Raw genomic sequence first — 15,802 nt, 5'->3', positions numbered from 1 at the left:
CAAAACCGCACCCGGGACTCCAGATGAGGCCTCACCAGTGTGTTATAAAGCTTCAGCTGAACCTCCATGGACTTGTGCCCCTCATATCAAGGCGCTATATAATCTCACATTCTGTCAGCCTTCCTATTGGCTTCTGAACTCTGCCCGGATGTGGACGCTGAGCAGTCCACTACACTCTTAACATAAAGGTGCCAAGGCGGCTCTTCAGAGTGATGCCACAGGGTAATCAGCTTTGGTTCCCAAAACAATCAGCCGTTCGAAGGCTCAGAGAGAACCTTTACTTGCTGAGACCCCAAACAGGCTCCACCAATGAGGGGCATTGACTGCCAGGACTGCCAGGCCTCCCACTGGGCACTTAAAGTTCACCTTTTTATTTCTTACGTGTGGCTCTTTGCGTTTATTTACATGCAATGTTATTGTCCACAAATCTGCCCAGGCCTGTGTGTGGTTCAAGGGCCCCTGTGGGATTCACCAGGTTCCAGTCTGCCAGTCCATCCATCTTGGCATCATTTGTAGGCAGAAACTGTGGCTTTCTATTTGGTTGCTAAATGTGCGATCCATGTCAGCCAACAAATGTTACAAGTGTCTTTGTGTCTGTCTGCTTGCTATGTCTCTAGCATTCCAACAAACGGTGCATCACAAACATTAACACTGCTTTTACAAATCCCATACCAAATAGTACAGAAGAGAGACATATGCCTTGTATTTGTCATTCCAACAGGTGGCGCATCACAAACATTGGTAATGAAATAGATAAAATCCAATGTCTGTCTGTCTGTCTGTCTCTCTTCTGCCTGTTCGCTTTTCACGAGAGAACTACTTCACGGATTTAGATCGGGTTTTTTTCTATAATTTGGTTGAACATTCAGGTTGATTTTGCGACTTCTCTCTAAGTATCATAGTTCGCTTGTGGTACCGATTTATTTACACGAATCCAACAGAGAGGCTGCGGCTCGAGGGGAGGGGAAAGCGGGTGGGTCACGGCCACATGTTGTACCCCTCACAAAGGGGACGCTCTCTCAATCAGATACAGTGGCAGCGTTTGATGGAGCATACCTACCTACCTGCTACTTGTCCAGAATTACATTTTTAATAAAGTTTGTCCTGTTTCACTACTACGTGTTAGCTAGTTTGTAATTAAAGGCATTGCATTTGTCATTCCAACAGATGGCGCATCACAAACATTTGTAGCAAAGCCCTTTATTACTGCAAACGCTGGTGATGTGCCATTTGTTCACCTATAGGTTGACACCCCAGTGTTCATGTCTGGGATGCGCCACCTGTTGGAATAACAGAGACGCACAGGCACTTGCCCCTTTGATTAAGGTGGAGTGCCAACTCTGCTATTTAGGTGAACTAATAAGGGATCACCTATGGGGGGAAAAGCTTGGAAGGTGGCATTTGTGAACGTTACAGAGCCACCGCAGAAACACTTTGAAGACACCGGTTGGACATTCAAGTGTGGGGGTTGGTCCGGAGAGAGGTTAGGAGTGGGCACTGGTACACTGCATTGGCAACCACCACAAACCAACTCAGGATTCAGATTAGGACCCGAGTGCAGCCATGCAATGGGCGACACCTCAGCACCACACCTGTTCAGGTGGACTAACTAAAAAAACAAACTTGATGGAATTGGGAACAAAATAAACTCCTGCGCGCTTAAAGCCACGACAGCGAAAAGAATCTTTTAGAACGCGAAGTGGCAGACCGAGCAGCGCAGGGCAGCACAGCCGAGCCGTCTGATTAAACGGGAGGACCGACAGCAGCGGCTCTCCTCGGTCTGCGTGCCGACCCGCCCTTCGGCTCTTGGTGCCCCTCTAAGCTCAGCGGCGATCAACGAACCAAAACACACGCAGAGAAGGTGAGGGATGACGGCCACCGGGCACTCAGGTGGGCTGCTCACTCGCACCCTCCACTGGTGTCCAGTCATGTGGCACAAACGTGCAGAACGACGCCTTCGGAATCCCTGAGCCCACGCTTGGCAACTGTCAGCTAAAGCCAATGACGTCAGTCGGGACAAATGAGCTTCGACCAAAATGAACCGCCGTGGAAGTCGAAATGCGTTCGTGCAGAGTGTGCGTGGGCACCGGCGGCTTAGGGGGCTTTGGGCTTCATCTGTCATGTTGTGTCGTTCACATCCACAGCACACAACTCCACTCAGGCTCCATTACCTAGGCCAGTTGGAGCTCGACGAACATGGGTGGGCACTGCATGGGGGTCCTTCAGGTGTGCTCGGCATCTGCCTCTGTAGTTCATAAGAAATGGAGGAAGAAAGAAAAGATAGATAAGGGGGCACACAGATATGGAGAGAACGGGCAGATAGCACAAGCCCCTCAGCTAAGGAATGAACTGGTGTCTAGGTGCCAGCAGAGGGCAGCGCTGCCTGCTATGCCACCATGCATCCCACCCAGGAGAAATCCTAAAGAGAGATAGACATGAAAGGCGCTATATACTGCATAGATAGGGAGATGGATATTTATATATATATATAAAAGGTGCTATATAATAGACACACAGATGGGTAGAGAAACATGAAACAGGCTATGTAGTATCTGAAAGGCGCTATATAATAGATAGATAGATAGATAGATAGATAGATAGATAGATAGATAGATAGAGTCACTATATAAAAGATAGATAGATAGATAGATAGATAGATAGATAGATAGAGTGAAAGGCACTATATAATAGATAGATAGATAGATAGATAGATAGATAGATAGATGAAAGGCACTATATAATAGATAGATAGATAGATAGATAGATAGATAGATAGATAGATAGATAGATAGATGTGAAAGACGCTATATAACAGTAAGCTAGACAGTTAATGTGAAAGGCACTATATGATACCAGGGGTGGGTGACGTCGCTCCTGCAGGTTTTCATTCCCACCCAATTCCGTCATTAGAAGCCCACCCTCGTCCATCTCAGACTTGATTTCGTTTCCCGTCTTGTTAGTCTGCAGTGCTGGGCTCTCATGTCGTAGATTTTCTCCTTTCCCAGGATGCCGTCCTCGTGATGTGAGGCCCAAAGCAGATCAGTTTGAGTCTCACGTTCTTCTCTTTCGTGTTTTATTAAAGCAGACGGTGCAGGAAGTCAAGTCCTGAAGTCTTGTGGCAGTGTGAAAACTTTCACCTCAAGATGTCTGTCTGTTGTCTGTGGAAGATGGCCACTGATGTCCCCGTCCTCCTGTCATGTGTCACAACGTCATCGCTGCTGCTCATTAAGCTCTCGGTGGTCTCCCCCATATCTGCCCGTTAAAACCTTTAAAATTCACCATTCGTCCTTTGGGCTTTAACTGGCTGGCTGACCCCGAGTGCCCCCCATGGTTTATTTAATTTAATTATAGGAGGTGGCACAGTGTTGGGTTTTGGTGCCAGCCAGCTCCAGAGTCCATTGTGAGTTTAAATTCTGACCTGGACCCCATTTGGGATTGAGTTTGCGTGCTCTGCTCATCAGTTGGGGTCCACAGATATTCCCTTTTGATAGACTGGTGTCCAAATCAGGGTGGGCTTCTGCCTGCCACCTTATTCTGCCAGGGTAGGCTGCGGCCCCGTGACTGATATGGAGTGTGTGGTGCTTCATAATGGACGGCGAGCGGGCGAGTTACTGTTGAATCACTTTGTAAGCCCCCTGCGCTGTGACCCCCTTGTAGGGCGCTATATAACAGTCAGAGCTCTCAGTCTGCAGGTAGAAATCAGCAATCATGAAGTCCAAATGGCCAAACAGTTCAAGAAAACCGCGCAAGTAAACGATTGAAGGGGCTGGCTGGCCATTCTGCTCTTCCGTGGCCTTGCAGTAGCACTTGGCTTTGGCTGGGGCTGGAAACGCCATAACGTCAGTTAGAACACCGGGAGCCGCGAACGCCTTTAAAGCAAAACCCCCGCAGTGAGCAAAAGCGCAGCAGCTGTAAAGGACCCTCCAAGGCGGCGGGTGCGCGATTTTAGGGGCTTCTCTCAACACCAAGCCTGCCTGCTCGCCTCGACCATTAGAGAAGCGCCGATAGGGGGGCTAATCGGAGCGCAGCGGGCTTTGTGTAGACACGTCCGGCCGTTAAACATTAATCGCGCTGCAGGACTTTCTGCTCGCTCGGCTGGACGAAGTGAAGGCCGTTCGTTTATGAATGCACGAAATTAGAAAATTACACCCCATCTTGTGAAGTCGGGAGGGAGCGGGACAAAAAGCTGACCGTGGAGGCGGGAGGAACAGGTGTACTAACGAAACATCCTACCCATCGAAATGATCTACTCACTGATACTACGCATGCGCAGTTTACTGCATAGGTATTTACTGTCAACATTTTATAAGTTGTGTATTTTTCATGTGTGACTTTGTATCCATGCACTAGTAATGACTGTCTTGTGAAATCTTTGCTGTGTCTCTTTCGGGCATTAAATGATGCATATACAATAAATTGAGAAATGTTAACATCTCCATAAATTTGATAGACGACTTCTAAATACAACATGTTAAATGATAACATGGTATAACGTTATAAGTTTAATGTTACGACTTACAACCAACGGATGAGTGTAACATATACAGTGTATATACCGTATCTGCCATTTAAATAAACTACAGTAGGATACTTCGACAAAGTAGGACAAATCGTCAGAACACCGGCCCTGGACTGGCCAGTTTTGGATGCTCGTCCTTAGCACGCGAGGGACCACCAAAGTCCTGGACCTGAACACGCAATTTGAACCCTAACCCTCAGAAGTTACCCAAAACTTTACAAACCCTCCGCGTGCGCGTGCGCGGAGGTAAGGCGGCGCTCTAATGAGGTGATTGGCAGCTGACGTCCTCCTCATTTTGATGTAGTCACCGCCCCATCATATCACTAATGCCCCGCCCACCACCGCCCCATTATAAATCCTCAGCTCCCGCAGTTCCCAGTCAGGCGTTTTCCATCCGCAGGTAAGACCCCTCGTACCTGACTGAAGCCTCACCTTTTTATTTTTCAGATATAAGGGGGCACAGCCGGTGCGCTCACAGCTCGAGCGGGCTCAGCTTCCAGCCGTCCGTTTGCTTGTACCAGGCGCCCGTTTCCATGCTGTCGCCTCGTTTCTGCCTTGCGTCCGATGTTCTTCTGTACCCTCCTGGCTCGTCCCGAATGGGGGACCTCAGGGTCCTGTAGAGAAGATGCCAGCGGGTGAAGAACTTCAGCAAGAAACGTCGAGCCGAAAGTTCTGCTGCCAAGGCGCAGCTTTAAATGACGGAGGTTTGGAGACGAACGTTCGGCATCCTCATTGGTGTCCCCGGATCGTCCAGGGGTCTTAACGTACCCGTCCATCTCTGTAAGGTGACACTTAGACCGTCTCCATGTTTTACTTAGATGAGCCTGTCCGTCCGCTGCATCTTTAATTAATGAGTTAAACCGGCAACATCAACGTTTATATGTGAAGCCTATTTAAATACATGAAAGGAGGACGAGGCGCTTCACCGTAAATAAACAATAATAAATAAATAAACAAATAAATAAATAAAAAAAATATGCATCAGAACGGGTGATCGATTTATTATTCAAGTCCTTCCTCTAAAAGGCGCTTTATTAACGAGTGCTAATTTAAAACGATCTCTCGTGACTTAGCAAGTGGTTAGTCAGATAACATTCAGTCTGGAACGGGTTAAAATGAAGACTGCCTGACGGTACTTATTTAGTAAAAGGCGCTATATAAATCACATTGTTAAGAACTCTTTCATGATTGCACTTACTGGAGGACGTCATTGTACGACTGGCCAGCGAATCTCTTTGCGAACAGGGCACGGTGGTGGCACACGGCCAAGTCCCCAGGGGACACTGCCAGTTTACCGGTCGCCCCCCCATCCCATCCTCAACTGCTGGTCCAAACGATGCGATTGTGGACAATATGAGGCTCCTTCGTGTGGATGACGTGCTGCTTCTCCGCACAGAAACGAGCCGATGGAGCAGGAAAGCAGGCTGGACCCCCGTGGTGGGTGCACCGGGCACTGCCGCCCGGACAAAATGGAAGGACTGCATTTCTCGTTGGACTTGCTAGCCTCAGATATTAGGAGAGCGGGGGGTCTTGTCAGGTTAGATCGGTGTGTTGTGACCCTCACCGGGACGAGCACAATGACGGTGACATCAACTAGAGATGTCCCATTATGTTATTATAAAGAAAGCTGATTGGTTGACAGGAGACCCCCTGTTAAGTGTTCTTATTCAGAAACTGTGAATTCATTGCGATGGACTGAAGCCCCCTGTGCGCCTGAACTGAGTCTCTTTGCGGTGCTCAGAGTGACAGCTGTAGGTAAACAAATGAACTGCGACCCCGAAACTAAAAGCAGGACTGCTGAAGCCCACAATTCCAGGCTCAGCCTGAACTTCATGGAGAAGACGGGGGTCTTTATTACACCACTCATGCGCCATAGAGAGCTAAACATTATCAAATTATGGAGGTCCATCTCTATAATCTGTCCATCCATCCATTCAGAGCGAATATTGCGGGTGTGCAGAGTATGCGTTAGATCGGGACCCCCGAGCACCAACAATGCGCATACACACAGTTTTGAGTCCTATGAATAATGTGCTGCATGAATAATGGGGGCTCAAAACCAAATCCTTCACACCCCCTGTCAGATAGCCGGTTGCTTAATTTGGGGCAGCACAAGGTGGGCAGTGAAAGTAACTGAACAAACCCCAAACCTTTATAGGCTGATGTGCACGATGGTAACTTGAAGATCAAGCAGTCGCTTGAAGCCCAGTCTTAAAGGCGCTATATACACTGTGCTCGGCCCACCGCCCCTTTATGGGCGCACGACCCGCCATCCCCTTCTGAGTTTCCTCTGTCTTTAAGCCCCGTGCTTGGGCTCCCCAACATGTCTGGTGTCCCTGGTACGTCTTAGGTGACATTTGATGTCTAATTTTCAGACCTGAACTTGAAGTTCATTTCCCGGCCTCTCGAAGTTTTTAACTTGGAGCCTCAGGTCGCCGTCTGGGTTAGGGTTGGGGTGTTCGCTTTCTCCTTTTATGGCGTTTGTGGCAAATCCAGAAAGGGATCAGAAAAGTGACAAAAAATAAATGAGTGACTTGCAGGGGCTGGGAAAAGCAGTGTCAGTGACGTCACAGAGTCAGCGGGCGGCGACCCCAGTGGAGAGACCGGGCGACTTCTCTGGGCATCCTCTCCTCATGTAAAGTCTGCCCATCAGTCACACGGGTGCTGTGGGGGTCAAGTCCTCTGAAACTGTCACTGAAACCTGCCTGTGTCCCATGACAGAGACGAGCCAAGCAAGAGGATGAAGAAGGGGACGCCGGCATTCCCGCCCTTCATCAGTTGGATTGAACCGAGCGAAAGGCACCCGTGGGATGGCAGCTTCACCCGGCATCACCCCCAGCCGCAGAGGGTGCGCCACATTAAAGGCAAGTCATTGTGCAGAATGAAAGACCCCCTCAACTGTCACTCTATAGAGGTGACCACCTCACTGTTATTCAGAGTTGGGCTCATCTACCTCTTATATAGCGCCTTTCATTCCCATCTAGCATGCAGTGCCTTTTGTGTTATCATCTATCTACCTATCGGTTATATAGTGCCTTTCTCTCCGAGCCCTTTACAGTACGACATCATAACATCGTTTTCTTTTTTAATTTCATTTTATTATTTTTGTTTGTTTGTTTGTTTGTTTGTTGTTGCTGAATTTTTGATTTCTGCCGAGTGGATGTGCAGCTCAGCCCTTAGGAGTGAAGTCCAGGCCGAGGTCTGCATAGCAATTCTTAAACTTTTAACACTAAACTACTCAATTGTAAGACATTCTTGGGTTATTATTATTATTAATATTAGACTTTGTTACTCAGTGCCAGCTCATTCTGCCTGTCACCTCCAATCCACTGGCAGCCAACAGGGGGCGTGAGGGTGGGATCAGAGGTGGCATGGGAGCTACAGGAAGTGACCCTGCAGTCAGAGCGGCTCCCAGCCGTGCCGGAGACCCTCATGCCCTCGGCTGCTGCCCATTATTATCAGACATTACCTTCTGAAAGTCTTGCTTTGTGAGGAGCTGCTTGTCCACACCGGTCACTAGAGGGGTCCTAGCTTATTATTCTATTAAGCAGATGGCAGGGCACCTCCTCCTGGTGTGCTCACATCCAGGGTCAGACGGGGTCCTAACACTGGGGCTGAGGGTCCTGCTGTCGAGTTGCTCTCTGTTGCCCCAGCTGGTGGCATGTGGGTTGTGTTGGCCACTCCATTTCTGCTCAGGCCTGTCATTTACTACTCGCTTTACCCCAGTGGACACCATTTAGAGGGCCGGACCCCCATATGTGCTTTCTCTTTCTGTCAGAGTCACTCTGAACAAGGACTGGAGTGTAAGACGTGATCCAAACTGTCTCGGGTGCCCACTCCTGTACAGTCATCAGGACAGCACCCCCAAGTGGCCCACCTGAAGACCCTCAGATTCCTTATAGGTGTTGCTGTGTGTGTTGCAGGTGTCAATGATGCCCCTGTCTGCTCGGTGAACGACGACTGCTTGTTTCTGACCATGCCATGCCACCTCGAGAAGTCCGGACTGGCCAGGAGTTACCTCATGATGATGTCCCCTTCCACAGCCCTGGGCAGCGAGTACGCCTGCTGCTCCTGGAAGCCTGCGATGGCATCGGGCCCTGCAGCGGTGACAGCCACTGGCCTCCCGGTGTTACACGTGGGTGAGTCTGAGGAGATGGCACTGGGACAGAAGTCTGGGGAGCCCAGCAGCCCTTTAAAGCCCTGCTGCCATGCCAATGTCACCAGCCCATGGGCCTCCTTAATGCAAATGAAGGTAGTGGGCAAGTGGCTGGGCATCTAAAAGCCGAGGCTCTCCATCTTCTATTCCAAATCTGTGCCAGCCGGCCAGTGACTGTTCAGGCTGTGAGAAGAAAGCCCAGTGTGATGGCACCTGCTGTGAAAGACACTTTATAAAACACAGACTGGCCTGTGGTCAGCCCTTATATCGAGTACCCACCATGCCAACAGGTGCCATTGGCTCTTAAGGAAAACCCTGGCCATCGTCCTCTTTCTTTGTGTCACTCAGGGCTGCAGTTGTGGAGAGAAGAACTGAGAAATCTGACAGCGAGAGCGGGGCTGGGGACAGCGGCAGAGAAGAGGAAGGTGACGCTGCTGGAGGTGAGCAGGACAAAAGACAACCTCGGGGTCCACCAGAGGGGGGCGCTGCTGTGTTATGCATCTGTTCAGGCAGAGAGCATGGAAGGGCAGTGCATGAGACATGAAAGGCACTATATAATAGAGAGATGTATGGATAGATGGGAAAGGCGCTATATAATGGATACAAGTGAGAAGCTAAACATAATAAATACACATTGAAAAACACCACACCGTGGCCAGCGAGAAAGGAAAGACGCTATATAATAGAAGACGTTATATAATATACGTATTGACGTAATCTTTACAGAACAGATAAATAGGAAACACTGACCATACAATATCTAGCTAGAAATGAAAGGCACTGTATGCGATAGGCCGACAGACTGATGAAAGGCGCCATATTATACACATACTGTAATATAAGTAACAAACACGGACAGGCATGAAGGGGACTGAATGTTAAAGGCAGGGAGACCAGTAGATGAAAGGCGCTATATAATAGATAAATAAAGAGGATAAACCCTGTGCAGGAGGGAAGAGAAGAAAAGCACAATACCATCGATATGAAAGAAGGTGGACAGGCATGAAAGGCGCTATAATGGGCCCATCTGAGAGCCACGTCATAGTAAGAGAGATGTGAAGGCCTTGTATAATCGGCATGAAAGGCGCTATATGGCAAGATGTATACTTGTGAAGGTTGCTGGACGCTGGCCTTGGCTCTTTGCTCATTTTGTGTCTTTCCTGTCCCACAGCAGGGCGGTCAGCAGCTGGCCGGGCGAGTGACCTCCACAGGCAGGCTTCGTGAAGACCAGCGCCGCCGGAGTGAGGAGCTGCTGGTAAGTCGCTGGCTCTTTTAGGTGGCGCTCAGCGCAGAGCGAGTGCCCGGCTCTGTTTATATAGCGCCCCTCATATCCGGCTAGCACTATTTTCAGTTTCAGAAAGCACATTTTTTTGTCTTTTTTGGTGAATTTATGCTTTAATTTCTGTATATTTTACTGTATATAGTGCCTTTCATATTCATTTCTCTTAAATAGGACACATCTTACATTCTTTATTATGCTCATGTCATTTATATAGCGCCTTGCAGGCAGGCAGTGTGGCCTTCTGGTTCAAATCCCACTGCGGACAACACTGTGGCACCTGAGCGAGTCACCTGTCCTGCCTGCGTGCTCTGATTGGACAAACCAAAACAAAAGGGAGCCAGCTGAGTCACGAACATTGTAAGTCGCTTTGGATAAAGACGTCAGCCTAATAAGTCAACTTAAGAACGCAGCACCTTTCAAATGAGCTCAAGTCGGATTTTTAAATGCCATTTCCCGCTGCATATTGCTGCCTTCACCTCAGTCTGCCTTAAGTATTAAAAAATTCAGATCAAAAAAACAAAAACACGGAACACAGTATTATTATTATTTAGTATTATTATTAGTATGATTCCAGAAGAGACAAAGGAGGAATGAGTAAAAGGAGACCACGACTAAATAAAAGTCAAACCTTGGTGGTCTTTCCAGGCCCAACTTTTCTTTCAGATGAGGCGACACCTCCAGGGTCCCGGCAGCCCACCCGCTCTAATCCCTGCCACACTCGGTGGGCCCCTGAAGGCCCTTTAGCCGTCTCCATGGAGCTCCCTCTGGTGGCCTCCACCCCCTTACACCGCAGGGGTGGGCAACGTCAGTCCTGGAGGGCCGCAGGTTTTTGTTCCAAGCCAGTTGCTTAATTAGGTAGCAATGCTTGCCAATAATTTCATTTCACGGCGTGTTGGTGCTTCAACTCTGCCATCTCGGCTCGTTCTCATATCCTACATTTTTTCCGCCTTTCTAAGGATATCATCCAAATGATTTGAAGGCTCAAAGGGATTTAGTAATTTGCAGTCCTTCACTTTCCTTCCAAGCAATTCATTAAACCCAATAGTGCACGATAAACACGCAGAGGTGTAAACGGCGCCCAGCTGGTTTTCTTTTGCCATTTGCAGGTTACTGCTAATAAGGAGCAGTTCAAAATCGAGACTACAGCCAGAGTCTAAACTGAAGAGCGAGTGACACAACTACAGTGAAGCACAAGTGGGGCTTCTTATTAAGCCACTGGCTTGGAACAAAAACCTGCAGCCACTGCGGCCCTCCAGGAACGACTTTGCCCACCCCTGTTGTAGCCCTTGGGGTCTGTGTCACCACATGTCCCCCTTGAAGAGAATCCGCTGCCATACCTGTGTCAGGCCAGTGAGCCACTCAGAGGCTTTGGGGGTCCCTCCCAGCCCCCAGACATCTCAGCTGCTTAGGCCTGTAGGACCCTCTGCCCCCTGCTTGCCCACACTTGGCACTTGGAAGGCGCTTCAGTTGCCAGTTGAAGATCGTCTGTCACCTCCTTCCCACACTGTCACATTTTCTAGCACCTTTCATGTCTTGGTGTCTCATGCAGAGGGCTTCAGAAGTGGCAGTCTGCCCAATATAGTGTCTGTCTTATGTAAATGGCACAGGGCACTTTTAGTGTAGAGTGGTGGCAGAGTAATAGCACCCTCCACTTGTAGTTACAGCATCACAGTTCATCACTGACTGACAAGGCCAGGACGGCGTGTTGTCACTCAGCGAGATGCGGTCAGCAACTCTGATGCCACACATCAAGTGCCATCTTCTGTGGCGCACCCATTTAACAAAGGAGAGGTGGGTGTCCTGTAGTGCAAACAGCACAGAACCGGCACAGATGTCACCGTCTGATGATCGCCTTCTACTCCATGACGGTCGGTGGCTTAGCACCGTATGGCTCTGGCGCGAGCTGCAGCCACCCAGGGACTTGCATTAGACTCTTGATCATTGAAAAAAGCGGCTCAGTGGGGGTTCACACTGGACAACTGGCAGCCTGTAGGGCGACCCTAGACGTGCCCCCGATTCTGGTTGTTTGCCTCCCTTCATGTCTTGCCAATGCTTCTTCTTGCAGGTCCTCGACTTGCTGTGCCAGATTTTACACACCGACTCCCTGACCGCGGTCCAGACGTGGCTTCTCACTGCGAGTGACACAGGTAGGTCCACAAAGAGAGATTTGCTTCACCCTGGTCACTCTGTCCCATTGCCAACTGGCACCTGGCAGACCTCTTCATACCCTCAGCAATCTAAAACAAGTAGAGTGGCCTGAATGGGCACTGGTCTCACGCCAGGAGGGTGTCAGTGGATTAAAATAAAATGCCACCTTGAGGCCAACCCATCAGACTGTGTTGAGTGTAGTGCCAAGTGAGGGGGCACAACTGGACCCGACCTCAAGTGCCCATGGTAATAAATGGCCAGCTGTGCCACCCGGTGTGCCTTAAGATGCCATTCTGCATAGGCCAGGCTTAGAGAGAGACCTGGGGGACAAAGTGGCACTTTGAAGGCCTTCAAATCAGGACACTGTGAGACACTTGGGATGGCCATCTGATCTACTGTGTGTACCATTAATGTCACCTGAAAGGCACTATATAACAGTGATAGACTGACCAATAGATGGCAAAGGTCCAGTATCATAGACAGACAGCTTACTCATCTCAGATGTAAGGCCGACTGGCACAGTCCATGCTGGACTCCAACTCCTGGCTGAGCTGCCATCTGTGTGGCATTGCCCAGCTCTGCCCATGTCCAAGTCTTTCCCAGTCACAAAGGCTGGTGTTAAGTGGAGTGAGTCGATGGGCACACTCTTGAGCCCAATTCAATCAGTGCCATTCTTGGCTGTGCCCTGATGCCACCTCATTTTCCTCTGAGATCCCAGGTTGGTGCACCTTATTGCGCTTGTGCCCTGTGATAGTCCAGGACATGGCACCTGGTTGTCTTGTTACTCATCGTCCATTTTCTGACAGGGCAGGTCCCTGGCACTGACCTGCGGTTGTCACTTTGTCCTCCCATTTTCTCTTTCAGAAAAAGACAAAGTGCTCAGTTTGATCCACCGTGTGACGAGTGGTTGCCAGCCTGAGGTTCAGCCCACCCAGAGTGAGGAGCAGAAGCTTCCGGCGATTGCAGTGCCCTGCACTTCATCTGACTTGCCAACTACACCAGTGAAAAGCCAGAAGAAAGTAAGGTGAGGTCACATGAGCTCATCTTCTGAGGTCCCCACTGCGGGTGTCACATGCTACTGTGCACCTGCTTTGTCCCTGTGATGGCCTGGCACCCCAACCAGCATCAGGTCCTGCCCGGTACCACAAGCTGCTGGCACTGGCCTCCATCACGATCAGCTGGACGAGTGAGTGTGAATGATGGAAGCGAGAGACGGAGGGAGGCCTGCAGCTCCTCAGTCCAACAGGGCTGACTTGCCACGAGATGGCGCTATACTACAGAAGAGTGATGGGTACCACAGATGAGATCTTTTAAATGTTGGACCTCAACACTGAAGCTAAACACAGCTTTTTACACATACAGGAAACAGAGATGAAAGGCGCTATATAGGCGAGTGTGAGCTGAGGTGGCTCACTCAAGTCAAATAGCACCCCGGTAGGGAAGGGGGCTTAAACCGAGACCACCCTACTATAAAGCCAAGGACAAGACCCACAGACTTACTGTGCAGTATATGCAAGAGCCACCAGGGGGCACTAGAATCTTCAGCAGTATCAGTATCAGCACCCCAAAGCTGGAAATGGGGGTCTATGAGGGTCTGAATTGAGGGGCAGTGAATGACAACTAGTGGTGGAGGAGAATAGGGGGATATAAAATTAAAAGACATGAAGGGTGTTCTAAAATATGAACTGGCAGGTGTGGGGAAAGGCGCTATAAAAATGACGACAGAGATGAAGAGTTGGGTTAAACCAACCCAATGTCTCCGTCTGTCTGCAGGTGCACAAATGCCCCCTGATGGCCTTACACCCACATCTCACCTCTGGGCACCAAGTATTGGGCATCTATAGGCTGGACAGTTCTAGAAGGCGCTATATAAGATGAATCACTCAATGTCACAGGCTTGCAAAGGCTGTATAAAGTCATGTCAGAGCGCCTCCTACTGGACATGTGCGGCGTCTCATCTTGAACTCGACTCCTCTGTCTTTGCAGGATCTCCAGTCCCGCACAGAAAAAGCCGAGAGACTTGAACCCTCCAACCTAGTAAGTGTCGGCTCCTCTACTGCCATCTGCGTGCCAGTCATGTTCTTGTCATTTTATTGTTGTCATTAAAATGTGACGTTTGTGTTCTGGGCCACCAAACTACTGAAAACGGAATGAAGTGGCGCCACCTACTGACTGATCTTAAAGCACTGCGACAGTATGAGGGTGGAGATCCTCATGAGTCTAACCGTGGAGCACTGCATGAAGTGCGCTCAGGGAGTAAGCCTGGCTTTAAACCAACAAGTGGCGCCCCCTATCGAGGTGTACGGTCATCAAACTCTTAAAATGTTATGACCACACGAGTCTTAAGAAGCTGGAGTCTGATTAGACACGCACTTCATGAGGTGCGCTCAGTGAGTAAGCCTGGCTAAAATGGACGTGTGGCGCCCCCTACTGAGGTGTACGGTCATCAGCCATCTTAAAGGACCTCGTGTGTCCCACCAGGGTGCACTGCACAAAGCGCGCTCAGTGAGCAGGCCTGGCTTAAACCAACAAGTGGCGCCCCCTATTGAGGTTTAGGACATCTTAAATTGTGGCGACCCTCACGGGTTCAACTGGGGGTATTCCACCAAGCCCACTCAGCGAGTCTCGCTTAAATCGACAAGCCGTGTGTTTTTTTTGCCAGAGTCGCACTTTATAAGTCAAGCCAACAAAGTGCCAACTGTTACCGGAGTGAAGATGAAGCTTAGCAGAGTGACAGTTCACGAGTTTCAAGAGTGATGAGAAACAAAACCTCAGAGAAAGGGTCTGAATCATTTTTAACATGTCGAATGTCGCCGAGTCCTCGTTAAAATCTCACACACACAACGGCAGTGTAGCTCTGGAAAATGAGGCAAGGCTGAGAATGTAAAGGCGCCATCTTATATATAAACGCCTGTGAGTGAGTGTGTGTGTCTGTCTGGAAGTGCGAGGCTATAGCACGACGCCCAAAGAAAGAGACTCTTCGCCAAAAGACAACCTCGCTTAGCTGCTAACGCACAACCAATGCAGCTGATTGACTAAAGTGCCACAATCTGTGGTTTTCAGGCTTACACAGCTAAATAAAATAAACGTCCAACAGCCTATACCCAATCGTCCTGCAGACCACCTACTCGACTTTAATGATCGCTGCCGAGGGCTAACGATAAATAAATGATGGACGAGCTTTATGGCCATGTATTATTTGTCATGTGAAGCGCCTGTCATGGCTGCCTTTTGTGCTCTGGCCCTGGTGACGAGTGAAGTGTCGCCCACAGGACGGTGAGGCCTTTTTAACAGAGCGAGGACATGAGGGTCAGGGAGAGGTGATCTGCAACTCGAGACACCCAAGGGGCATCACAGTAATCAAGTGCTGCAAGGTGCCAGCCTCTTGGGTCGGACCTGGCTTAAAAACTCGCGTGGCATGGCCATTGTGTCACATGTCTGGAGCGCCAGGCGGCCGCTTGGCATTGTGGCACACACTGAGAATGAGTTGCCCTTGTCAAGGGGTCCCATTAATCATCTGTGTGCTTCTCCATCCCAAGGTCCGAGTCAGCAGACCAGGCAGCTGGAAGCTGGGCACGCAGACCTGTGTGGCCGTGAGCTACGAGAGGCAAATCAAATACAGAATACAAGAGACTGGCCCTGCAGTTTGAACGACTTGGCACAAATAAAAATATCTGACACGGACGGCTCGTTGTTT

At 49.5% G+C, this 15,802-nt stretch overlaps 1 protein-coding gene across 1 annotated transcript; it reads left to right on the top strand.

Moving 5' to 3' along the window:
• The first annotated feature begins 6,842 nt into the window (after window positions 1–6,842).
• Window positions 6,843–15,782, top strand: LOC120532099 (protein TBATA-like). Its single transcript, XM_039758001.1, has 8 exons — window positions 6,843–6,858; window positions 8,443–8,658; window positions 9,024–9,115; window positions 9,847–9,930; window positions 12,023–12,104; window positions 12,970–13,129; window positions 14,092–14,142; window positions 15,645–15,782. Coding segments are annotated over exons 1-8 (702 nt in total). The 3' UTR covers window positions 15,646–15,782.
• Window positions 15,783–15,802: the final 20 nt, after the last annotated feature.

The sequence above is a fragment of the Polypterus senegalus genome, chromosome 7, assembly GCF_016835505.1.
Source record: "Polypterus senegalus isolate Bchr_013 chromosome 7, ASM1683550v1, whole genome shotgun sequence".
NCBI lineage: Eukaryota > Metazoa > Chordata > Cladistia > Polypteriformes > Polypteridae > Polypterus > Polypterus senegalus.
This window is presented reverse-complemented; position numbering and strand designations above follow the sequence as displayed.